The 27,705-nt window shown below is 37.5% G+C and overlaps 1 protein-coding gene across 2 annotated transcripts; it reads right to left on the bottom strand.

The window, feature by feature from the left end:
- Positions 1 to 25,621, bottom strand: LOC106093541 (spermine synthase). Of its 2 annotated transcripts, none has more exons than XM_013260604.2 (4): positions 25,201 to 25,621; positions 11,366 to 11,477; positions 6,639 to 6,761; positions 1 to 1,509 (listed from the first exon to the last, which is right to left on the bottom strand). In XM_013260604.2, exons 1-4 carry the CDS (start codon positions 25,480 to 25,482, stop codon positions 926 to 928), a joined length of 1,101 nt encoding a protein of 366 aa, XP_013116058.1. In that variant the 5' UTR covers positions 25,483 to 25,621; the 3' UTR covers positions 1 to 925. The 2 variants fall into 2 exon arrangements, with proteins under 2 accessions (XP_013116058.1, XP_013116059.1); XM_013260605.2 differs by lacking the exon at positions 11,366 to 11,477 and adding an exon at positions 10,208 to 10,316.
- Between the last annotated feature and the right edge of the window lie 2,084 nt (positions 25,622 to 27,705).

Below are 27,705 nucleotides of genomic sequence, written 5' to 3'. Positions count from 1 at the left end.
TTTATTCTGCGTACGACTATTTTATTAATATTTTTGGTTTTTGTTTTTAATACATGCCTTAAATCAAACATTGTTATGTAGAATAATAAGTTCATTAAAATAAATCTTGTCACACATTTTCCTTAAGTCGTTTTATGCTTTGTCTTCGCTTGGAGCATCCACTCTGAACAGGAACAACAACATAAGAGGAGTTTGAATAAAGAAAACAAATATCGTGATGGTGATCATATACTAGGCGAGTAAGTACAATTCTCAGTTCAACCGATGAACACTACATGAATTCTTCCTCTGCATTGCAGAGGTCAATGGGTTAAAAAAACAAACAAAAAAAAAAAGGTTGTTTTTAAACTAAAGGAACTAAATATAAATTGTAATGCACTTTTGTTTGTTTTTTAATGATAAACTTAAAATAAACCCTATGACTTTGGAGGCAAGGGAGTGGCTCTCTTATAATAGGTTTGTTGGCCGGAAGTGTATGCGGGGCAAAGGCTTCATGAAGCTGGGCGTTACCGGGGGGTGTGTGTGTGCTTTAAATCACATGTTAACTAAATGCTAACTTAAAGTAATTACATGTTGATCTTAAATATTTGGTATGCTTTTTCCTTAAATAAAAGAATTGACATTGAAATAATGACGAAAGTAAGTCTAAGTTCAAGTTGTTAAGCAAGCAGTTGTCCCCCTCTGGAGGTGACTAAGATATCGATGAGTGGTAGAGAAAACGTCTGTATTTGGTCGTTTGGAAATCATACGCAAATGGGGGGCTTAATGGCAAGTGGCTCTCTGGGCTCGTCCTTGCCTTGCTGTTTGCTCTAACAGTTAAGGAAGCCTCGTTATTTTGGTTATTGTTTATTGAATGAAGTCGTCGCTGCGGTTGTTGTGTATTGTTATTGAATTCTTGTTGCATTTGATTAATGCCTTCACCTCGTCAAGCCAAGCAGACTTGGTAGAAAAGCCATTCTTCCATAAACGAGGGCACAAACGCCTTAGAAGTGGTGAATTTCACCTTGGGCTTAAGCAGGCCCAATTGTTCCTCGAATAATTCCAACGATTCCAGGCAGCTGGTGCCATTGCCATGAGTCAAGTATTTGCCATCCGGCTTTAAGATCTTGAATGAATGCTCGAGGATTGTGCGTATAAAGTCCCAGCATTCGCCAATTGGTGCACCCGATATGGGGATATCGGTCAAATCGCCAAACACATAATCGAATTTGCGTCCCTCGGCAATAAACTTTTTCATGTATTCGACGCAATCGCCCACCACAATCTCATAGTTGTCGCCTTTACGTTTCTCCAAAACGTCACCGCAAATACTGTTCAAATATTTGTTGCAGGCCTGCATAACCAATTCGTCGATTTCCAGCATAACAACGAATTTGGGTTTCTCCTTGAGCAGCTCGTAGAGTAGGGCACCATCACCGCCACCCAAAATACAGATCTCTTTGCCTTCGTAGTTCTCAATGCCACGCCCCATCAAGGTTTCCGTGTAAATCAAGTCCGACTCGGCGATATCTTGAAAGTAAAGAAGAAAATTGCCATCAATTCGGATAATGAAGAAATTGACAAATAAAGCTTTAAGGTTGATTCGGACATCTGAAGCACAAGTCTTTAAATTGGGCATAATTTTTCCCACATGCTCGAAAAAAATAGCTCATACTTAGACATAATTCAGATTACGAAGATAGTTGCACATTTTTCTTTGAAGCCTTAAAGCCACCCATGGCCTTTAGTCATGATCGTACAAAATTTAGTTTGGGCTCTTATAAAGGGTGATTTTTTTGAGGTTAGGATTTTCATGCATTAGTATTTGACAGATCACGTGGGATTTCAGACATGGTGTCAAAGGGAAAGATGCTCAGTATGCTTTGACATTTTATCATGAATAGACTTACTAACGAGCAAGCAAATGCAAATCATTGAATTTTATTACCAAAATCAGTGTTCGGTTCGAAATGTGTTCATTCACCGTAACGTTGCGTCCAACAGCATCTTTGAAAAAATACGGTCCAATGATTCCACCAGCGTACAAACCACACCAAACAGTGCATTTTTCGGGATGCATGGGCAGTTCTTGAACGGCTTCTGGTTGCTCTTCACTCCAAATGCGGCAATTTTGCTTATTTACGTAGCCATTCAACCAGAAATGAGCCTCATCGCTGAACAAAATTTGTCAAAATTTGAACACATTTCGAACCGAACACTGATTTTGGTAATAAAATTCAATGATTTGCAAGCGTTGCTCGTTAGTAAGTCTATTCATGATGAAATGTCAAAGCATACTGAGCATCTTTCTCTTTGACACCATGTCTGAAATCCCACGTGATCTGTCAATTACTAATGCATGAAAATCCTAACCTCAAAAAAATCACCCTTTAGTAACCTAAAACTAGAAATTTGGTGCCAAAATTTGGGGATGGTATCTGGGACCACCGTAGCGCAGAGGTTAGCATGTCCGCCTATGACGCTGAACGCCTGGGTTCGAATCCTGGCGAGACCATCAGAAAAAATTTTCAACGGTGATTTTCCCCTCCTAATGCTGGCAACATTTGTGAGGTACTATGCCATGTAAAACTTCTCTCGAAAGAGGTGTCCCACTGCGGCATGCCGTTCGGACTCGGCTATAAAAAGGAGGCCCCTTATCATTGAGCTTAAAACTTGAATCGGAATGCAATCATTGATATGTGAGAAGTTGGCCCCTGTTCCTTAGTGGAATGTTAATGGGCAAAATTTGCATTTTTGCATCTGGGACCACCCGAACCCCAAAGCCCGCCAAAGGGATATACAGACCAATCATTACAATATGGGACAGAAATAAAAGGTATTTTAGAGTATAAAACGAAGCTAATGCTCAATTTTGGAGCCAAGTGTTTTGGGGACCAGTCACCTCTAAAACACCTTCCAAACTGGACATAATATTTACCCACCATGGCAATATGGCTTACTAAACATGGGAATATGGTACTCACATAAAAGGTATTTAAAATTGGACTAAGAATCTGATATTTGTTTTCATGGCTAAGTGTCTGGGAGACCGCCCCATCTCCAAAACATTCCCCAAACCGGACATATTTACTGATCACGGCAATATGGGGCTCAAATGAAAGGTATTAAAGAGTGCAGTAAGACTCTGTAATGAAATTATTAGGGATTAGAGCATGAATTTGACATCTACATTTGGGCCGAAACTAAAGAGTGCATGTCCCATCCCTAAAAGATCCTCATGGAAATACGGGGTTCTAATAAAGGTTTTAAGGAATGGAGTAGATATTGGGTTGCCCAAAAAGTAATTGCGGATTTAATAAAACTTAGAATGAACTTTAATCAAATATACTTTTTTTATACTTTTTTTCTAAAGCAAGCTAAAAGTAACAGCTGATAACTGACAGAAGAAAGAATGCAATTACAGAGTCACAAGCTGTGAAAAAATTTGTCAATGCCGACTATATGAAAAATCCGCAATTACTTTTTGGGCAACCCAATATAATATTCAAAATTAACTTCTAAGCTGAAAGGACCTAAGCCCTGACCTGAGCTATTAGAACAATAAGAATCATATGATAATTACATTTATGCATTTTGAAATATCCGTCGTACAAAATTTCAGGCAAATCGGATAATAATTGCGACCTCTAGAGGCTCAAGAAGTCAAGATCCCAGATCGGTTTATATGACAGCTATATCAGGTTATGAACCGATTTGAACCATACTTGGCACAGTTGTTGGATATCATAACAAAATACCACGTGCAAAATTTCATTCCAATCGGATAAGAATTGCGCACTCTAGAGGCTCAAGAAGTCAAGACCCAAGATTGGTTTATATGACAGCTAGGGGTAAAGCGCTTATTGACATTTGTCTTAAATCCTTGGATGTCAAAGTGGGTGGGAAAAACATTAACATTCGGGCAAAATAAGAATTCTCTCTATAATGCATTGTGCAGTTCGCTGGCCAATCAATTACAAACGGGTGTGAGTTCCTGGAATGTCTAGTATCCCTGACATACATCCTTACATCAGGAATAAGAAGACTAATATCAGACGAACACACACACCATGAAAATACCGATAGAACAGCGCCAAACAACCCACATTGCGACGATGATGGAGGGAGGCAATAGAGTTGGATACCCCACGCCATCGTTCTCCTCTGTACACGGTCCAGTAGCTCCAGGGATGATTTTGAGGCACCAGCACATACATGTGAGTTGTACTCCATTTTCGGTCTTACGAAGGTGGTGTAGATGTTAAGAAAATCAGAAGTAAGTCTTACATCGTTTAAGAAAGCCTAAACACTTGAATGCGTCTTTCGAATACACGTTTAGAGGCCAACGGACATCACTTTGCATTTTCGTGCCCAGAATATCAAGAGCTTCTGATTGCTCAACATCTACACCGTTGATAGACAAAGATGATCGTAATGGATCAGCGAATCGTTTGTATGACAACAAGCAGCACTGAATCTTCCGTGCATTAAAATCTACTCGATTCATTCGACCCCACTCAGAAATGGGCTCATCCTACTGTAGGTGAGCGAGCTCGTTCCGGTTCAAAGGATCGTGGAAATTGGTTATTTAAAGGCCCCAATAACTTGTCATATCGAGAATCATAGGCACTCAGTATTTGTGCGAGAGAGCCGGTGCCGTCCGGGCTCTCTTTGAGACTCTACGCTCGATACCTCTGATAGTCTGCGATTGCCCTTGCAGCTACTCCGTATGGAGCATTCCACTATCCGCTGTGGACTGTGGACGCGGTAACTCGCAGCTTAGCTGCTTGTGACAGCAATGAACAACACACATATCGGACCTCAATGTTCCGCCCTGTGTGGTGCTCTGACAAAAAAAAAAGCATTTTTGTGTCTTTTAATTACGCAGACCTAAGCCGAACCAACTACAGCGGTCAAAAAAAGTATTCATCATTCAATGTTTTTTTTTTAATAAGTCTACAAAAGACAATTGGAATAAAAACATATTAAACTAATGATGCAGTAGTGCTTGTGGGATATATATGTACACAATTTCATTGTTTTTAAAGAAAAAAATAGTATTTATTTGAACAAAAAGGGCCATTTTACAGCTGAACACAAAAAATTAAACAAAAAAAGTATTCATCATTGCAAAAAAACAAAAAAATAAATAACATAATTTAAAAAAATTAATACTTTGTTATTCGACCACCGCGTCTTATAACTTCTTTTAAACGGTTTGACATCGATTGGACTAATTTAGCGGTTATATTTTGGTCTATATTAGTCCATTCCTCCATTATCACCTGTTGCATTTGACTCTTGCTCGAAAAATTGCGCGTTCTCAATTTGCGTTCGAGATGTTCCCAAAGATGTTCAATTGGGTTCAAGTCGGGACTTTGAGGAGGAGTTTTAATGACTTTGGGGCAGTTATACAGCATCCACATCTTGGTATTTAAAGCAGAATGTTTGGGGTCATTATCTTGATAATATTGAAAGTTATTACCAAGCCCAAGTTTTACAGCACTATCTTTTAAATTCCTCTTTAAAATGTCAATGTAATAATTATGATCCATTACTCCATTAATAATTTCAAGATTTCCCGCTCCTGAAGCCGCCATACACCCCCAAACCATTAAACCACCTCCACCATGTTTTACAGTAGCAACTGTGTTTCGTTCTTCAAGCTCTGTATTTGGTTTTCTGTACACTATGACCTTTCCATCGCACCCAAAAAGATTAAACTTGCTCTCGTCTGCAAAAATTACTGTTTTCCAAAATGATTCGGGCTGTTTTACATACATTTTTGCGAAGTTTAGCCTTTTCGCTCGGTTTATTTTATTTATAAAGGGCTTCTTACGTGCAGTTTTGAGTGTATTTCGAATTGTTTGTGTAGTAACTTCCTTCCCTAAATATTCCATAGTGTTTTTACGAAGAATGGTCGCATTTGTCTTCGGAGTTTTCTGAACTTGCCGCACTAGCCAACGCACATCTCCAACTGAAAGTGCTTTTGGTCGACCAGATCTTGGTTTATTGTCAACAGTTTTCGTTTCTGTCCACTTTCTGATGATAGATTGTATAGTAGATCGTGGTCTATTTAATATTTCACTGATAGTTTTTTGAGTTAAACCATTCCTGTGGTGTTTTATTATCAAAACTTTTACCTCATCAGAAACCTCGTTTTGCTTACGACCCATTTTGACAAAAACTATATTTTCAATGAAATTAAATATTTGCTGTCAAGGGCAAAGCGTCCTTTACTAAATAAAACAGAAAAGGGGGATTCCCAAATAATATTTGAATTTGACTTTGATGATAGCACATCAATGATGAATACTTTTTTTGTTCTGTTTTTGGTGTTATTATATAAAATTGCATTTTTTGCGCTAATTAAATTTATTTTTTGAATTTATTTTAAAACATATTACGAAAAATAAACTATTGCATAAAACTGCATTATTTGTTTACTTTAAATTTTCTTCAATTACCCAAAATAAGTGAATTTATTATCAATTTTGCTAATGATGAATACTTTTTTTGATCGCTGTAGAAAATTAACAACAAAACATTTTAAGAAATAAATTTTTTAAGTCGGATATTATTTTGCAGTTTTCTGCAGTTCAATACGTTAGACAACAACCTTAAAGTTTTTGCTATGATTTTACTCTATTTATACTTACTTTGCAATTCATCCAATATCAACATGTTGCCCAATGTCTTCGAATGCAAGATTTGAATCTTCTGGAATGGTGAACGTGCCTCGTAGACCAAGGAATCAATGTCGTATTCGATAATACGTTCATCTACAATGGCGAAATGGAAACAAGGTAAAATGTCAAAAATCTACATACATATGAACACGTATACATTTTGTATGTCGATATGCTTCAATGTGTGTGTGTGAGAGTGTTTTGTCAACCTTAGGTATTAATGAACTACAATTGTAGGCTTGTTTTCTTATGAGATTTGGATTTATTTACACATATGGAATAAAGGAATCTATTTTTATGAAAGCGAAAATGTTGGGACTGAATGGATTTTCGGCTTTTATGCATGGTGATGATGAGAACGGTTATGAAGACTGTTACAATGGTTCAAAGGTATTCATATTCTGTTAGATGATAGTGGTGGAGTGTCATTTCTCTTTATACACATATACCAACACACTTGTAATTCTTATTGCAATCGTATCCACAAAAGACAAACAGACAGACAGTCAGTCAGACAAATATATGTACATACATGCTATTTTAATTAATCTGTCTTTCAAAGGATTAGTTCAATTAGAAAGCGATTACAGATGCATAAACAAAGCTTAATGTAGGAGCACTTAAAACATGAAAATATACAAAATAAGAGCAAATTTATGCCAATTTTTATTTATTTTTTAATAGAAAATCCGTGACAAAGATAATGGAAATACACGCCATAATTTTTAAGGAGATAAAATATTATTCAACAATTTATAAAAAAAAATAGCGCAAATTATGAGAATAATAAATAAAATTATTAATTATTATTAAAAACATTTGATAAAAAAAAGTGATTAGATCGGTTTTTGAAAACCGGGGTTTCGGTTTTTTGAGCTGAATTGGTTTCTTTCAATTGTTTATACCCACCACCAAAGGATGGGGGTTTATTCATTTTGTTATTTCGTTTGCAACACAACGAAATATCCATTTCCGACACCATAAAGTATATATATTCTTGATCAGCGTAAAAATCTAAGACGATCTAGCCATGTCCTTCTGCCTGTTGAAATCACGCAATTGCAAATTTTGCCATGAACATTCCACTAAGGAACAGGCGCAAACTTCTCACATATCAATGACTGCAGTCCGATTCAAGTTTTAAGCTCAATGATAAGGAGAAATCACGCAATTGCAAATTTTGCCCATGAACATTCCACCAAGGAACAGGGGCAAACTTCTCACATATCAATGAGAGCAGTCCGATTCAAGTTTTAAGCTCAATGATAAGGAACCTTCTTTTCATAGCCGAGTCCGAACGGCGTGCCGCAGTGCGACACCTTCTTTGGAGAGAGGTATTTACATGGCATAGTACCTCACAAATGTTGCCAGCATTAGGAGGGGAAAACCACCGTTGAAAATTTTTTCTGATGGCTTCGTCAGGATTCGAACCCAGGCGTTCAGCGTCATAGGCGGACATGCTTAACCTCTGCGCTACGGTAGCGTTGAAATCACGCTAGTCTTTAAAAAAGGAGATATTGAGCTGAAACTTTGCACAGATTTATTTTTTTGTTCATAAGCAGGTTAAGTTCGAAGATGGACTATATCGGACTATATATTGATATAGCCCCCTTATAGACCGATCCGCCGATTTAAGGTCTTAGGTCCATAAAAGCCACAATTATTGTCCGATTTCGCCAAAATTTGGGACAATGAGTTGTGTTAGGCCCCTCGACAGCCCTCTTCAATTTGGCCCAAATCGGTCCAGATTTGGATATTGCTGCCATATAGACCGATCCTCCGATGTAGGGTCTTAGGCCCATAAAAGCCACAATTATTGTCCGATTTCGACAAAATTTGGGACAATGAGTTGTCTTAGGCCCCTTGACATCCTTCTTCAATTTGGCTCAGATCGGTCCAGATTTTGATATAGCTGCCATATAGACCGATTTCTCGATTTAAGGTCTTGGGTCCATAAAAGGCGCATTTTTTGTCCGATGTCGCCAAAATTTGGGACAGTGAGTTTTGTTAGGCCCTTTGACATCCTTCTTCATTTTGGCTCAGATCGGTCCAGATTTGGATATAGCTGCCATATAGACCGATTCTCCGATGTAGCGTCTAAGGCCCATAAAAGCCACAATTATTGTCCGATTTCGACAAAATTTGGGACAATGAGTTGTCTTAGGCCCCTTGACATCCTTCTTCAATTTGGCTCAGATCGGTTCAGATTTGGATATAGCTGCCATATAGACCGATCTCTAGATTTAAGGTATTGGGCCCATAAAAGCCACAATTATTGTCCGATTTCGCCAAAATTTGGGACAGTGTGTTGTGTTAGGCCCCTCGACAGCCCTCTTCAATTTGGCCCAATCGGGTAATAAGTAAAGCTTTCATGAGCTTCAGACCCTTTATCGGCAGATCGGTCTATAAGACAGCTATATCTAAATATAGTCCGATTTGATCCATATTAAGGACAGATTTCGGTAGGCTTAAAATAACCCATTGTTTCAAATTTCAACTCAATCGGGTAATAAATAAAGCTTTAATGGGATTCAGACCCTTTATCGGCAGATCGCTCTATAAGGCAGCTTTATCTAAATATAGTCCGATTTGAAGCATATTTGGTTAAGATGTCGGGAAGCTCCAAACAATTCACTGCTTCAAATTTCAGCAAAATCGGATAAAAAATGAAGCATTTATAGGCATTATATTCTATACTGGCAGATCGGATAGCAGCTATATCAAAATTTGGTCCGATTTGGGCCGTTCAAGAACTTAACCAGCGTGCATCAAAAAGACGTATCTGTGCCAAATTTCAGCGTTAATTTAACGGACATCGTTAAATAGTCTTAGAATTTTACGACGATCTGAAAGATATATACTTTATAGGGTCGAAAATTGATATTTCGATGTGTTGCAAACGGAATGACAAAATGAATACACACCTATGGTGAGTATATACCCCGGTGTTGGGTATATACCCCGCTGGTGGGTATATACCCTGGTGGTGGGTATATACCCCGGAGGTGGGTATATACCCCGGTGGTGGGTATATACCCCGGTGGTAGGTATATACCCCTGTGGTGGGTATATACCCCAGTGGTGGGTATATACCCCGGTGGTGGGTATATACCCCGGTGGTGGGTATATACCCCGGTGGTGGGTATATACCCCGGTGGTGGGTATATACCCCGGTGGTGGGTATATACCTCGGTGGTGGGTATATACCCCGGTGGTGGGTATAATAAAATGTTCTTTGCCTAAACAGGCAAGAAATTTTTACACTGTTGGAATAACGGATTATTTCATTTTAAGGAAAATTAATTTTAAAACAAAATTTGTTAATAAGGCATTTATAAAACATTTGCATAGACTAAACACAAAAGCAATAACGTACATATTTCAATAATTATTGTATATTATCATCAACAAAATAAAACATATCACATTTTATAAATCAAAATGACAATAAATATAGAAATAGAAGAAGTAGGAGAGAGATAGATAGAGATAGAGAGAGAGAGAAGACAAGATAAATAATAAAAAATGGTTTTCATTACCTGATGATGGGAAATATCTAGCAACGTCGCCACGTTTCAGTGGAGGCAATACTTGTCCAGAATAGACTTTCAATTGCTTGGCAATGTTATTTTCAAGACGTTTTGAAGTCTTTGGTTGGTTCGTTTGTTGGTTGATTGGTTGGTCGGTTGGTTGGTGGTGTTTTAGAGATTTTAGATCGAGCGATGAATATTGAAAATGTTTCAAATCAAATAGTAGTGGTTGAGAGGTGGTGGTGGTCAAAGGTTGTGGTATTTATATATATATTTATCATATTGATTGATTGATTGATTTTTCGATTTGAAAGTGGCAACAATAATGATGATTTGGTTTTGGTTGATTGGTTGATGGTGAGAACAATAGCGAGAATAAAAAAGGATAGAATTCAATTTTTTAAAAAATTTATTTCAAAATAACAAAAACGAATATTTTATATCAAATTATAATTCAATAAAATGTAAAAAAAACACACATTAACAAAAAATTCGCTAAAAATCGTATAGCAAAGTTAAGGGTCTGGGTTGTTGTGAAAAAATGAACTCGTGTGAAACATTAGGCTCTAAACAATTCACTTTCGTTTGATACGAACAAACAAAAACATGCAAATTTGTAGGCAAAAAGCTTTTCAGCATTGTTTTGTTTCCAACTCAAAAAGACATTTTCTAAATGAAAGACCTTTACACAATTTTAAGCTACATAAGAAGACCAATGATGTAGGGGATTAGGGAACGACAAAGTGACGTTCCATCCAATCTAATCAAATCGGCTAGAAGAAGCTTAGGAATATCAATGGATAACTAGCAATAAAACAGCAACAAAAGTAAGGAAGATGTATTGGGGGAGACAGTACATACAAATATAGGTACCAAAGAATACAAGAAATGCTTGAATGGAAACGAATGGGGAAAATAAACTGTAAAAGAATTTTTGTATTGTTTTTTTTCTTTTTCAAAATTTCTGATTTTTCTGCTAATTTGGTGTCGTCTTTAAAGGATAGAGAAGTTGGGACTTCTCTACACGATTTGATGTGACAAATGATGAACAGAATATTTAGAATGAAATCTTGAATTCGTTTGAAAGAATTGAATTAACATCGTTGTGATTAAATACATAGGGGGTGGTGGGTGATTCATTCATTCATATCATATCGCTATGCTAACCTGAAGTTGTCATGTAAATATCAATGTATCCACCACGTTTAATAGGCGGCAAATATTTGGAATTATCAGAATTTAACTTTTGTTGTAATATTAATTCCAAAGCACGCATGGTCTGTAATACATTTGAGACACATACATACATTTATATATATTTTTTTTATTTACAAACAGAAATTTTTTAGATTTGTTTTAATCGAAAATATTGTAGTAGTTAAACAAACCAACAAAGAGAAACAAAAAAGAAAAACAAACAACAATCAACAGTCTAGAAAAGTGTTGTGAAAAATTAAAAAAAAAAAAAAAAAAACAAAATAAAATTAATTGTAACAACAAACGTAATTTCTCATAGCATGTGTTGTGATACATTATTTGTTTTTGGTTTTGTTTTATCATCAAGTTTAAAACACACAGAAACAATCGAAACTGCAGCAGATTATTATGCATTTTATTAATGCAATAAAAAAAATAAATAAGTAATAAATGCAAGGTATGAGTGATGAGACTGACGGATGTACAAAGATTGCACAAAAATAAACTAGGAACCCAAAGGTTCATTATACTTTGGCCGTAGAGCGCATCGTATTATATTTGTAACAAGTAAAAAGCCATAAAGTTCGGCCGGGCCGAACTTTGGATACCCACCAACTCGGGTATATATGTAAAACCCCTTTCGTCACAATCCGGTGAAAATTTGATAACTTAACCATCCAAATTCGGCACGGACATTGAGTACTCTAATGTACATAAGTCACCATTCAATTTTGTAGAACAAAATATTGGTCTTTTTGGCAGCTATATCCAAAAATAAACCCATCTGAACCATATTAAGGTCGAATATCGGGACGCTCAGAACAAATAACTGTATGCAATTTCAGCGAAATTGGGTGATAAATAAAGCTTTAATGGGCTTCAGACTCCCTATCGGCAGATTGGTCTATATGGCAGCTATATCTAAATATAATCCAATCAGAACCATATTTAGGTCAGATGTCGGGATGTTTAAAATAACCGACAGTTTCAAATTTTAGCGAAATCGGGTAATAAATAAAGCTTTTATTGGCTTCAGACGCTTTATCGGTAGATCGGTCTATATGGCAGCTATATCTAAATATAGTCCGATCTGAACCATATGTAGGTCAGATGTCGGGAGGCTTAAAATAACCGACTGTTTCAAATTTCAGCGAAATTGGGTAATAAATAAAGCTTTTATGGGCTTCAGACCCTTTATCGGAAGATCGGTGCATAGGGCAGCTATATCTAAATATAGACCGATGTAATCCATATTAAGGTCAGATGTCGGGAGGCTTAAAATAACCGACTGTTTCAAATTTCAGCGAAATCGGGTAATAAATTAAGCTTTTATGGGCTTCAGACCCTTTATCGGAAGATCGGTGTATATGGCAGCTATATCTAAATATAGACCGATGTAATCCATATTAAGGTCAGATGTCGGGAGGCTTAAAATAACCGACTGTTTCAAATTTCTGCGAAATCGGGTATTAAATAAAGCTTTTATGGGCTTCAGACCCTTTATCGGAAGATCGGTGTATATGGCAGCTATATCTAAATATAGACCGATATAATCCATATTAAGGTCAGATGTCGGGAGGCTTAAAATAACCCACTGTTTCAAATTTCAGCGAAATTGGGTTATAAATAAAGCTTTTTTGCGCTTCAGACCCTTTATCGGGAGATCGGTCTATATGGTAGCTATATCTAAATATAGTCCAATCTGAACCATATTTAGTTCGTATATCAGGAGGCTAAAAATAACAAACTATTCCAAATTTTAGCAAAATCGCTTAAAAAATAAGGCTTTTATGGGCTTCAGACCCTTTATCGGCAGATGGGGCTATATGACAGCTGTATCTAAATATAGTCCGATCTATACACTATTTGGGTCGAATGTTTGGAGGCTTAAAGCTATTCCAAATTTCAGCGAAATTGGTTTATAAATAAAGCTTTTATGGGCTTCAGTTCCCTTATCTTGAGATCGGTCTATATGGCAGCTATATCTAAATATAGTCCGATCTGAACCATGTTTGGGTCAGTTGTTTAGAAGCCTTAAAGTACTCCCTTTTTCAAATTTCTTCAAAATCTGAAGAAAAATAAAGCTTTTATGGGCATTTGACCATTTATCGGAAAATCGGTCTATATAGCAGCATCTGCTACCGTGTCTGCATGAATGTTGTCTAGACCTGCATGATCTAGAGGTTCTCTCTTGTAGCGCTGAACGTTCGAGATCATGTAGATCTACCTTAAGGCTTCTGGCGGTGGATATTTATCCACTAGATGATGATTTGGATGGTCTCTGCGATAACAGCCCAAAAGATATTGCTTAGACAGCATGTATTTATGTCTTCGCACTGGTAGGATCTTTGTCTCCTGATAGAGGTGGTCCACATGAGAACTGAGTAGACAGCCCGGCGGCATTCTGACAGATCTGAACATTATTCCACTGCGTGTCGGCAAAATTGTGTAAGGTTGTTGCTATTTGCATTGTTGGATTTGAATAAGGGAAGTAAGATTTTACTTGTTTTCTATTGCGCTTGTGCATCAAGTCGTCTTAAATAGCCCTGTTCAAAATTAGATGTGTGCTTTGCAACATACTCTAGTTGGGTTGGTATGCAAAGCACCGTGATCCTATTGACAATTTTCTGATGATGATTCTGGCGAATCAGAAATCGCTTTTGAGTAACATCACACATTTTGCCTTACTTTTGAAAGTTCTTTGCTGTATTATTCTTTGAATAAAAAGCATTGAACGAAATGGTCTATAGCCGGACAATATCCTGCAATGGAATCTAAAGAAAACAATCAACTTTGTTTTATTAAAAGATTTATTGATGACAAAAGACGGACGACCGCGAAAACGGATGATAGATAATCAGATAATTTTTTGTAGCGTTGCCAATCTAATGGATATAAATTAGGGTAATTCTACAAAGTGCTGCAGATGGCGCTGCATAGAAAATGCTGCTGCTCGCTGTTGAAGTGACTTCAACATACTCCCCAGCTTGCAAGACTGCAAAGTCATCTTGGAGGTTAATACTGGTTTGTTGTTGTTTATGGCTCGTGAAGCACATATACTATATAGGTAAAAAATGCAAATGCAAATTTTGCCCATGAACATTCCACTAAGGAACAAGGGCAAACTTCTCACATATCAATGAGTGCAGTCCGATTCAAGTTTAAGCTCAATGATAAGGGGCCTTCTTTTTATAGCCGAGTCCGAACGGCCTGACGCAGTGCGACCCTTCTTTGAAGAGAAGTTCTACATGGTATAGTACCTCACAAATGTTGCCAGCATTTGGAGGGGAAAATCACCGATGAAAATTTTTTTCTGATGGTCTCGCCAGGATTAGAACCCAGGCGTTCAGCGTCATAGGCGGACATGCTAACCTCTGTGCCACGGTGGCGTACTATGTAGGGTAAAACATATTATTATTTACTCGAAAAGCTCATTTCCATGTAAGGGTTGGTATTCTATTTTGCTTTCGGGATAGTCGCGGAAATTTTAATTGTTCCGCAAGCGGAATTTGACAACAGTTAAATGTTTTTGTTTCCATACCAAAACACGTTGTTTATCTGCACATTTCGTTTTCTCTATTTAACTTAGTTTTTTCGCAAATAAATAAGGAAAAACGAACCATTGAAACCAATAAAACCTACACAAATGATGCCGGCAATGGTTTATGCAACACATCGAAATATCCATTTCCGACCCTATAAAGTATATATATTCTTGATCAGCGTAAAAATCTAAGACGATCTAGCCATGTCCGTCCGTCTGTCCGTCTGTCTGTTGAAATCACGCTACAGTCTTTAAAAATAGAGATATTGAGCTGAAATTTTGCACAAATTCTTTTTTTGTCCATAAGCAGGTTAAGTTCGAAGATGGGCTATATCGGACTATATCTTGATATAGCCCCCATATAGACCGATCCGCCGATTTAGGGCCTCAGGCCCATAAAAGCCACATTTATTATCCGATTTTGTTGAAATTTGGGACAGTGAGTTGTGTTAGGCCCTTCGACATCCTTTGCCAATTTGGCTCAGATCGGTTCAGATTTGGATATAGCTGCTATATAGACTGATCCTCCGATTTAGGGTCTAAGGCCCATAAAAGCCACATTTATGGTCCGATTTCGCTGAAATTTGGGACAGTGAGTTGTGTTTGGCCCTTCGACATTCTTCGTTAATTTGGTCCAGATCGGTTTCGATTTGGATATAGCTGCCATATAGACCGATCCTCCGGTTTAGGGTCTTAGGCCCACAAAAGCCACATTTATTATCCGATTTTGATGAAATTCGGGGCAGTGAATTGTGTAAGGCCCATCGATATCCTTTGTTAATTTGGCTCAGATCGGTCCAGATTTGGATATAGCTGCCATATAGATCGATCCTCCGATTTATGGTGTAAGGCCCATAATAGCCACATTTATTATCCGATTTTGCTGAAATTTGGGACAGTGAGATGTGTTAGGCCCTTTGATATATTTCTTCAATTTGGTCCAGATCGGTTCAAATTTGGATATAGCTGCCATATAGACCGATTTCTTGATTTATGGTTTTGGGCCCATAAAATGCTCATTTATTGCCCGATGTCCCCGAAATTTAGAACAGTGAGTTAAGTTAAGCCCCTTGACATACATCTGCAATATCGCACAGATCGGTCCAGATTTGGATATAGCTGCCATATAGACCGATATCTAGGTTTTAGGTTTTGGGGCCATAAAAGACGCATTTATTGTCCGATGTCGCTGAAATTTGAGACAGTGAGTTTGGTTAGGCTCTTCGACGTCCTTCTTCAATTTTGCCCAGATCGGTCCAGATTTGAATATAGCTGCCATATAGACCGATCTCTGGATTTAAGGTTTAGGGCCCATAAAAGAGGCATTTATTGTCCGATTTCGCCGAAATTTGGGACAGTGCTTAGTGTTAGGCTCTTCGACATGTTTATGCAACTTGGCCCAAATCGGTCCAGATTTGGATATAGCTGCCATGTAGACCGATTCAAAGTCAAAGTCTTGGCCCCATAAAATGTGCATTTATAATCCGATTTCACTGAAATTTGACACAGTGACTTATGTTCGGCTTTTCGACATCCGTGTCGTATATAGTTCAGATCGGTATGAGGTATATGAGTATAAGGTATGAAATTTTCACCGAATTTTGATGAAAGGTGGTTTACTTATATACCCGAGGTGGTGGGTATCCAAAGTTCGGCCCGGCCGAACTTAACGCCTTTTTACTTGTTTATAAGGAGTTTGAAAGCATTCCGCCTGAAAAGCTGAACAGAATACTCAGCTTTATGGAAGGTTTCAATGATGAATTCAGAAGTGGTTCCTCAAATCATTTAACCAAAGTTTTATTGTTTAATTAAACACTCTCTCTAGTGGTGTTTGAAATGACTCTTAAAGCCTGGTTTCCCATCGATACGATTGGCTCGTATTACTATCACCACGAAGTAGAACTTGTTGATGGAATTTACGATGTATTTTTGCTGAGTAATTGATAAATGCATTCAATTTTAAAAATTCCTTAGATTTTAAATTCCATAGATTTACACTGTTCTTTAAATCTGGATCATCTGGCTCGATCATCTGTTTTCCCGTTATAAAATCAGCTGAGTAGAGCCTCAAATCCGGATTTTTTAGTTCTGTTCGCGTACTTTTCCAGTAAAAATTGACAGTAGAATAAAGGCCAAACAGAATGAGCACGTTGAGCTTTGTTTTTGAGTTTTGCGCTGCAAAAATTTAACTCTGCACCTAAATTCCACAGAAGCAACTCGGAAAATTTAAAAAATGTTCACTTTGACGCTTGAAAGCGAGCGTCATTTTGTATTGCCACACGTGAAGTAGTGGTTTTGGTCGTCAGAATTAAAAATTGTTTAACTTTTGTAAGTGGCTTTTTTAACATTTGTTTGCAGAATTGCATTTTTCAAGGCGACGCTCTTCAACACGCTCATTCTGTTTAAGGTAGAGTTACATACTATGCCACAAAAGCAACGCGCTAAAGTTAAAACGATTTTTATCTTTGGCGCCTAAAAAACACTACTTCACGTATTTCAACACAGAGAGAAGCTCGAGTTTAATGGTAAACGTTGAAAATTCTTTAACTTTTGCGTGTCGTTTTTGTAGGATATGTTTGCAGAGTTGCATTTTTAATGCCTTTAGGCGTTAGAACAGCCTTTACTCTCTTTTGCTATTTATTTAAATTCAACAGCTAGTTTTCATGAAACATCTGTTTGATGCTCCAAATTCCTGCTGGGAGATAACTCTCCAGTAGAAATTTGCAAGCTTTCAATTACCAAACTCTCAAAACTTTGCTATCTTCTGCTGGCAAATAAAGTACGCGAACGAATTCCAGTAACAATTTGTGCTAGTTTGCACAAATTTTTGAGTACACGAACACATTTATATTTAACTAAACGATGTTCGTTATACGTTACAGAATTGCGGTACAGACCGCGAAAACAGATGATAGATCATCATGATTATCAGATGAACATTGTTGTATGCGTTGCCAATCTTATAGATGTAAATTAGGGAAATTCTATAAAATGATGCAGATGGCGCTATATAGATACTGCTGCTGCCTGAAGCTGCTCGCTGTTGAAGCGGCTTATATAGGAATTTTGTCTAAAAAAACTTTTATCAAATTTTTCAATTGAGATTTCAAATAAATTTAGTTTTTTTAAAAAAAATTCTTTAAAATTTAAATAATTTGAAAAAAATTCAAAGTAAATTTGATCAATATTTTATATAACGGACACATTTATATAACATTTTATATAACGGACACTATAACCTAAAATTTCATTGAAATTTTCGTCTGCTAAGATATGAAGATATGAACATTTTTCTTTAATAAAATCTATGTTGTCTCAGAGACTGAATGAAAAAAGGATGTGATGGTCGACTTTTGTCTTTACCTAGGGTAAGTTTATACAAATTTAAAAGGGTTTACTTTTAAAGAAAAATAAACGGTTTTTAAAAATCTCAAAAACTCAAACCTGTTTTTTTTAAGAGCATTTTTCAAATAGTTCGAAAGCTGGTTTTAGGAAAAGTCGATTTATTAATCACTCTATCCTATTTTGTTTTATTACTCTCCCCTCCATCTTGATGGGTTTTTATTTTGTGAAAAATATTTTTTTGACAAATTTCATAACCTTTTCACTACAATTTCCTTATTCACCGTGTCTAATAAATAGGATGTGCACATTTATCCCTAATCTTTAGCGTGAAGTGGATAACATGGTGCAATATGGCCAACATATCATACACACTTTTCTATACTTGTATCAAAAATGGCACGACAAGTGTTTGCTGCTAAAATATTTACATATATGTTTCGCCTATAGTACTTCAATCTACGAGGGCGCACATGTATGAGACACTTTTGCTGTGGTTATGCTATTTCCCTATCAAATTATTTTTAGATCATTTTTGTTTATGACCAGAAATTGTCTGTAAAAGTGAAATTCTTTTATTTCCTTTCAGTTGTTTTTGTTGGCAAAATGGATGATTGTTTTTACATCATAAATAGGCAAATAATCATATATGCCGTTGAACTAGTGAAAGGGAAAGCATACAACATGCAAAGTTGAAAAATGTGTTGATTTTTTGAATGACACTTCAAAAAAATGACACAGCAACCTATTGCCAGCCAGCCTCACAAAGAGATGAATATTAGCATATGGTCTAATAATTAAAATGGTTGTATAAAATTTGTTATTAAATATCGCCATGTGTTATATAAACTTGTAGGTAAACACATTCTAAACAAATCAATTGTTTTCATATGACAAACAGTTTTCTTACAATTTTTTATCATTGTTATTGGGTTGCCCAAAAAGTAATTTCGGATTTTTTAAAAGAAAGTAAATGCATTTTTAATAAAACTTAGAATGAACTTTAATCAAATATACTTTTTTTACACTTTTTTTCTAAAGCAAGCTAAAAGTAACAGCTGATAACTGACAGAAGAAAGAATGCAATTACAGAGTCACAAGCTGTGAAAAAATTTGTCAACGCCGACTATATGAAAAATCCGCAATTACTTTTTGGGCAACCAAATAGAAGTATATGTTAATATAGCAGCAGGCTTTAACTAAGTGCAAGCCTTAACAAGTTGGTAGCTAGCTCAGATTACCAGTGCGAGAAACGGCACGGGATAGCCGTGACCACCATACAAGCTGGAACATTGAGGCCCGATCTGTGTGGTGTGCATTGTTGCCACGAGAAGCTTAGCTGCGAGCCACCGGGAGCGTCAACAGGTTGCGGATAGTCGAATACTCCATACGGAGTAACTGCAGTCGCGTACAATCAGCGGTATCGAGCGGAGAGTCTCAGTGAGCGGCCGGGTGGCAACGGCTCTTGCACAAATGCTGAGTTCCCTACGATGCGGAAAATCAGCGGTATCGAGGGGAGAGTCTCAGGGAGAGGCTGGGTGGCAACGGTTCTGCTGAGTGCCTACGATGTTCGATATGACAAGATAAGTTATTGGCGCCTTTTAATAACCAATGGCCACCCTATTCCCGCGGCGATCGGTTCTTTGGACCGGAACGAGCTTGCTCACCTAACAGAAGTTTGACGAGGATCGCCACCTCCATAAGAAAATGTGATTACAACAACAACCAGTTCGAGAGTCGTGAGCTAAATTTTACCAAAGGCTGTTATTGTTGTAGCAATGTGTTGTACATCGAGGCAGCAGCCTTTGCCGATGAAGGATTCCATCGGGTCAATCGGGTACGTACAACCGGCTGCCATGGGATTGTACCAGAGGCTGTGGTCTATCGCTGCAAAAGTAATATTGGGTTGTCCAAAAAGTAATTGCGGATTTTTCATATAGTCGGCGTTGACAAATTTTTTCACAGCTTGTGACTCTGTAATTGCATTCTTTCTTCTGTCAGTTATCAGCTGTTACTTTTAGCTTGCTTTAGAAAAAAAGTGTTAAAAAAGTATATTTGATTAAAGTTCATTCTAAGTTTTATTAAAAATGCATTTATTTTCTTTTAAAAAATCCGCAATTACTTTTTGGGCAACCCAATAGGTTGTCATCACAATGGAAATTAGTTTCCTAAGTGGGTCTGAATTCAGACGGACACTATAACCTAACCAATATATAGACATTGTTCTACTCTTTAAGACTAACTGCTAACTATACTGATAGCCTTAGATTCCCAGCCTTACGTTTGGCGATCGCCTTGGAATAACTTTTATGCTCAAATGTCTGTCTTGCTTATTCCTTTGGCTGTGTAAATTTGGATGAGAACACATTCTTCAACAACTTTTAATGTAAATATTTTTCAATGGCATACGCAAACGCCGGCCGGTCTATTTTATTTTCATTTTTTTTTTTCAACAAATATAAAAACAAACAAAAACGCAACAGAAGAAGCAAAGTAAGACGAACGCTGTTATCAATGGATTTGTTTCGAACTCAAAATAGCGTCATATACATGTCATGAACATGGAAAAATGCATTTAGAACTTAGAATAATGCGAACTAATCGCCTAAAATATTCACCTCTTTGCACGACAAAGACCTAAAAATACACAATTTCTTAAAGCACGTGAATTGAATGATTTTGAAATAAATATGAGATTATTTTTTTGAAATAGGAGACATCAGCAAATTATGCCAATGGTGTCCATTGTGATGGCACAGTAACGAGAGAGGGCGGAGAGTCTCAGTGAGAATGCCTATGATGCTGAGTGCCTATGATGCTCGATATGACAAGGCGAGCCTGTTCCCGCTTGCTCACCAACAGGAACTTGACGAGGATGACAATATGGCTACAACAACAACGACAAGTCTCTGATGGGAATCGAATCGTAAGGGTATCTGACACGAAGTGTTTCCAATTCAAACGACCACATTTTTATTTTTATGCCCACCACCGAAGGATGGGGGTTAAGTCATTTTGTCTTTCCGTTTGTAACACATCGAAATGTCCATTTCCGACCCTATAAAGTATATATATTCTTGATCAGCGTAAAAATCTAAGACGATCTAGCCATGTCCGTCCTTCTGTCTGTTGAAATCACTCTACTGTCTTTACAAATGGAGATATTGAGCTGAAACTTTGCACAGATTCTTTTTTTTGTCCATAAGTAGGTTAAGTTCGACGATGGGCTTTATTGGACTATATCTTGATATAGCCCCCCATATAGACCGATCCTCCGATTTAGGGTCTTAGGCCCATAAAAGTCACAATTTTTATACGATTTTGCTGAAATTTGGGACAGTGAGTTGTGTTAGGCCCTTCAACACCTTTCTTCAATTAGGCCCTGTTCGGTCCAGATTTGGTTATAGCTGCCATATAAACCCATCCTCCGATTTAGGGTGTTAGGTCCATAAAAGCCAGATTTATTATCCGATTTTTCTGAAATTTGGGACAGTGAGTTGTGTTAGGCCCTTCGACATCTTTCTTTTATTTGGCCCTGATCGGTTCAGATTTGAATATAGCTGCCATATAGACCGATCACTCGATTTAAGGCTTTAGGCCCATAAAATCCAGATTTATTATCCGATTTTGCTGAAATTTGGGAAAGTGAGTTGTGTTAAGCCCCTCGATATCTTTCTTCAATTTGGCCCTGATTGGTCCAGATTTGGATATAGCTGCCATATAGACCGATCCTCCGATTTAGGGACTTGGGCTCATAAAAGCCACATTTATCATCCGATTTTGATGAAATTTGGGATAGTGAGTTATGTTAGGCCCTTCGACAAATTTCGTTAATTTGGCCCAGAACAATTCAGATTTGCTTATAGCTGCCATATAGACCGATCCTACGATTTAGGGTTTTAGGCCCAAAAAAGCCACATTTATCATCCGATTTTGATGAAATTTGGGACAGTGAGTTGTGTTAGGCCCTTCGACATCCTTCTTTAATTTGGCTCAGATCGGACCAGATTTGGATATAGCTGCCATATAGATCGATCCTCCGATTTAGGGTCTTAGGCCTATAAAAGCCACATTTATTATCCGATTTTGATGAAACAGTGAATTTGGTTAGGCTCTTCGACGTCCTTCTTCAATTTGGCACAGATCGGCCCAGATTTGAATATAACCGATCTCGCGATTTAAATTTTTGGGCCCATAAAAGGCGCATTTGTTGTCCGATTTCGCCGAAATTTGGGACAGTGAGTTAAGTTAAGCCCCTTGACATACTTCTGCAATATGCCACAGATCGGTTCAGATTTGAATATAGCTGCCATGTAGATTTATCTCTCGGTTTTAGGTTTTGTGGCCATAAAAGGCGCATTTATTATCCAATTTTTCTGCAATTTGGGACAGTGAGTTTAGTTAGGCTCTTCGACGTCCTTCTTCAATTTGGCCCAGATCGGTCGAGATTTGAATATACCTGCCATATAGACTGATCTCTAGATTTAAGGTTTTGGACCCATAAAAGGCGCATTTATTGTCCGATTTCGACGAAATTTGGCACAGTGCTTTGTGTTAGGCTCTTCTACATTTTTCTGCAACTTGGCCCAAATTGGTCCAGATTTGGTTATAGCTGACATGCAGACCGATATCTCGATTCAAAGTCTTGGCCCAATAAAAGGCGCATTTATAACCCGATTTCACTGAAATTTGACACAGTGAGTTATGTTAGGCTTTTCGACATCCGTGTCGTACATGGTTCAGATCGGTTTATTTTTAGATATAGTTAATGTACTTATTAGTATTTGGTTCAAATCGGAACATATTTCGATATAACTGCTATGGGACATAAGCTATGCAATTTTCATCGGATTTTGATGAAAGGTGGTTTACATATATACCCGAGGTGGTGGGTATCCAAAGTTTGGCCCGGCCGAACTTAAAGCCTTTTTACTTGTTTATAGATTCAAATGCCAAAATATTTGTAAATCTTATTTTAGGATATGACTACCTTTGGCCCTGACTATTGCTTGAGTCGGTCAAAAAACGAATTGTAAGCTGCACGAATTTATTCTACCGGTATTTTGAATAAGTAACACAATTTGCAATACACAAGCAAATTTGCCTCGAAAATCCCCTTAAAGGCAGCGAGAAGACTTCGCTTAAACCAATGAGTGATGTCTGATTAATTAAATTGACGCAAAGGGATCTATATTTCTTAGCTCCTTGCACCACACAGATTGGGACTTTGAGTTTCAATTTTTGTGGCGTCATCGTTATCATGAGAAGCGGGCAATCAGCGATATCGAGTGGAGATTCTCAGTGAGAGACAGGGTGCACCACCGGTTCTTGCTAAACTAGAGAGTGCCTATGTTATTCGATATGGAAAGACGAGTTATTACCACTGTTATGGTACTGAGGCTATTAGTCCTACGGCCCGAAACAAGCTTGCTCACCTGCAGGTTCTTGGCAACAAAAGTCGCTAGTTTCAATAAGATGATATGCACTGCATCAAATTACTTTTTGATGTCAATCCCATGGCAGCCGGTTGTATGTACCAGATTGACCCGATGAATTCCTTCATCGGCAAGGGCTGCCGCCTCAGTGTACCACACACTGCTACTACACCAACAACAACATTTTGGTGTTTTGATCAGGATTCGAACCCGCAATTTCGTGTTATAGGCAAAGGTATTAAAATCTGTGTACGGTGTCCTCCAATTCACATCACTTTCAAAAAAGTAAATTTTATTGTGAATTTCATATGAAAGGATGGGTTAGGCCAAAGTGAATATCAGCAAAAACTCGGGGCTTCAAACAGGTCATATCTTGCAAAAAGACCCATCATCGTGGCTATAAATGATTTAGATTGTAGACTGCCACTATTACCTATCCCAAGCTCTTTCTTAGCAGTTTCCTGTTTTCATTTTAACCCAAACAACACTTGTAGATTTTCCAAACCAGTTCACTATTGTTCCATATTTATATGCAATCATCTTAATAAAGGCCATCAAGTTCAAAAAATTATCTCCATAATCATCTAATCCAAGTCTCTCATTCATTATTAGAAAAAATTATCAAATACGAAAATCTGTAGGAGAGCTTTAGTATTGTTCAGCCAACAAAAATAAACAAATAACGTCATCACAGAGAGGCGTGTACATAGGTTGTAACAAGAGTGTGTGTTTGTAACCCTAACATTGACCATCCCCATACGAGTCCTTGGACGAAAAAAAAAAATTCAATGTGTTTTATTTAAACTATAAATCTAAACAAACCTACGCGTATTGTTACTTTTTGCAACAGCTTCCTGTTGACCTTGGCCAAGTTAACAAATACAACAATACACTGCAAGGCCAACCCCCTTGGTTTCATGGTCTTGCCATGCAACGAAAACAAAATCAATGACCGGCAAGTGTAAAAATGGAAAAAAGCAATCCACATAATCATGTCGCAAGTTGAAGGCAACAACTCATGCTCATCTGCAGGTGGTGTTGAGGGTGGCTCAGGATGATTTAAACTGGGGTGTTAAACCACGACATTGGCAGAGTGTGGTGTACGTTGACACCCTTTCCATAAGCAGCAGCAGCAGCACGACAATGTTGAGAGAAAAAGAGAGAAGTAGAAAGGGATTTAACGAAGCGAAAGACTGACCCCCCACAACACACAAGGAGAAGGCCCATTGAAGGCCAAGCCAACAGCAAAAGGAAGGCGAAAAAAACGACCAATATGAAAAAAAGGAAACCAGACAGCACAAACGAATAGATAGAGGAATAAAAATCAATTTGATTTTTTTTGTTTTTTGATTGTTTGATTGAAAATTGATTTTCGCATAATCAAGAGAAATAGAACTGCATGCATTGATCAAAGAAAACTTAAAAAAATTAAAGAGAACTAAATATAAGCCGACATATAAATACAAAAGACGGCAATTTCTTACATCAAAGGACATGAGCTGTTCCTTGCCATCCTCCAAATAGTATTCCACATTAATGGTGACCAGACCTTGGCCAAAAATTCTCACGGTCACAATGGTTTCCTTATTTTCAGCCAAAACAGCAAAGTATCCATCCACAATATCCATTTGATACTCCACAGATATTTGGGGAAAAATGTGCTCCAACTCATGCCGTAACACTTTGGCGATTTCCTGTCTTTCTTTTGGATCAGAAGTTTTCACAGCGTCCAATGTGAAATCAAATAAAACAGTTTGCGCTGCCATTATGAAATCGTATATTTTGCAAAATTTTCTTCTAAGCACACAAACAGGCTAACAGACTTTTCCCGGCAATAACTAAATTGAATTTTTAACAATATTTAATTCACGAGCTGGCTGGCCGCTGGGGACTAATCGCTGGCTGGCTGGCCACTAGGAACTTGCGACCAATCGATTTATCGACTTTTGGTGGATACAATAATCGATAAGTCGACTCAAGGTAGACTTATAAAAGATAAAGTCACAAGCTCAGCTGATGAAAATTTGCTATTTCAGACTTGCATTTAAATCCCATTAGAATGGTAGTTTGTTTAGATTTTTTAATTTTTTCACATTTTGTTGATTTTTACACCCTCTTTGGTTTTATTTTATAATTCACACATTTATATTCACAAATCGTTTTATCTTGTGTCTACTGCGCATCAAAATGCAAATAAAACCTAAAATAGAAAGATGACAGTTTACAGAAATATGACAGTCTAGTGGGGATTTGCACCACCAGCGTTGTTGTTGTTGGGCTAGTGACTTTACCCAGTATGCACTTACAAGATGGGGTCATGCGAACAGCGGAGCACATTATTTTTATTTTTGTTTTGATTTTGCAGTATAACTAAATGTAAATGATAAATGTGTGGGCTGCAATCGAAAAATTCCCTAAGAGTGCATACTCAGATTTCAGCTCGATTTACAATTCTGCTCAAATTTTAATAATTTTACGCTAAAGCTGAGTATTCTGCTCAGCTTTTTACGTGGAATGCTGTCAAACACCGTATAAAAAAAAACGCCGTCGAAACGCCGGAGGAAAATAGACAGAAAAGTAGTGCTCTGTTTATAGTGAGGAAAAAGCCAAAAAGAAATTTAAGTGGCAACGCTTAATATCATTTTTGTTTTATTGGGTTCGATTTTTATACCCTCCACCATAGAATGGGGGTATACTAATTTCGTCATTCTGTTTGTAACAGCTCGAAATATGCCTGTAAGACCCCATAAAGTATTAATACTCTTGATCGTCATGGCATTTTAAGTCGATCCAGCCATGTCTGTCCGTCTGTTTGTCGAAAGCACCCTAACTTTCGAAGGAATAAAGTTAGGCGCTTGAAATTTTGCACTAATACTTCTTATTAGTGTAGGTCGGTTGGGATTGTTAATAGGCCAAATCGGTTCCTGTTTTGATATAGCTACCATTTAAACCGATCTTGGGTCTTAACTTCTTGAGCCTCTAGAGGGCGCAATTCTTATCCGGTTTGACTGAAATTTGGCATGACGTGTTTCGATAAGACTACCACAGTTGCTAAGTATGGTGGAAATCGGTTCATAACCTGATTTAGTTGTCATATAAACCGATCTGGGGTCTTGACTTCTTGAGCCTCTAGAGTGCGCAATTCTTATCCGATTGGAATGAAATTTCGCACGACTTGTTTTGTCGTGATATCCAACAACTGTGCCAAGTATGGTTCAAATCGCTCCATAACCTGATTTGGCTGTTATATAAACCGATCTGGGGTCTTGACTTCTTGAACCTCTATCCGATTTGACTGAAATTTAGCATGACGTGTTTTGTTACGACTTTCAACAACTGTGCAAAGTATGGGTTAAATCGCTTCATAACCTGATATAGCTGTCATATAAACCGATCTGGGATCTCACGCGATTTGATGTTTAGTTCACACAATAGAATATTTGCCATGTTTCGTTTTAGTTCTATTCAGTGAAAGTCGGTTGTACCGGATAGAGTTCATGATGAAATTTGTTTTGAATTGTTATCGATATCATGCAGATGATTGATGTGTTTTATTTCATTACTATATAGTGGAAATCGTGGGGGCCACCTTAGCTCAGAGGTTGTCATTTCAACCTTTGACACTAAACGCCTAGGCCCAAAAATCGCTGCGAAGATCAAAACATTTTTTTCCCTCCTAGTGTTGGAAACAATTGCTAGGTATTTAATGTAGGTAATCAGCCGTGTAAACTCCCAGACTTAGTGGCATCGCTCTGCGGCTGGCCGTTTGGATTCAGCATCAAAAAGAGGTCCCTTATTATTGAGCTTAAAACTTGTATCGAACAGCACTGCGTGATATGAGAGAAGTATCGCCGCTGTTTCTTAATGGAATGTTCATGGGCAAATTTGCATTTGAGTAATCGTGAATCAAACTCATCACATTTCGAATGCAACTATGTATTTTAGGGCTTTGTTTGAAAAATTTTGTTAACGGCTTTGTTCGAACATTA

This window comes from Stomoxys calcitrans, chromosome 1 (assembly GCF_963082655.1).
Source record: "Stomoxys calcitrans chromosome 1, idStoCalc2.1, whole genome shotgun sequence".
NCBI lineage: Eukaryota > Metazoa > Arthropoda > Insecta > Diptera > Muscidae > Stomoxys > Stomoxys calcitrans.
The sequence above is the reverse complement of the archived record's forward strand: the minus strand, read 5'-3'. Positions and strand labels throughout refer to the sequence as shown.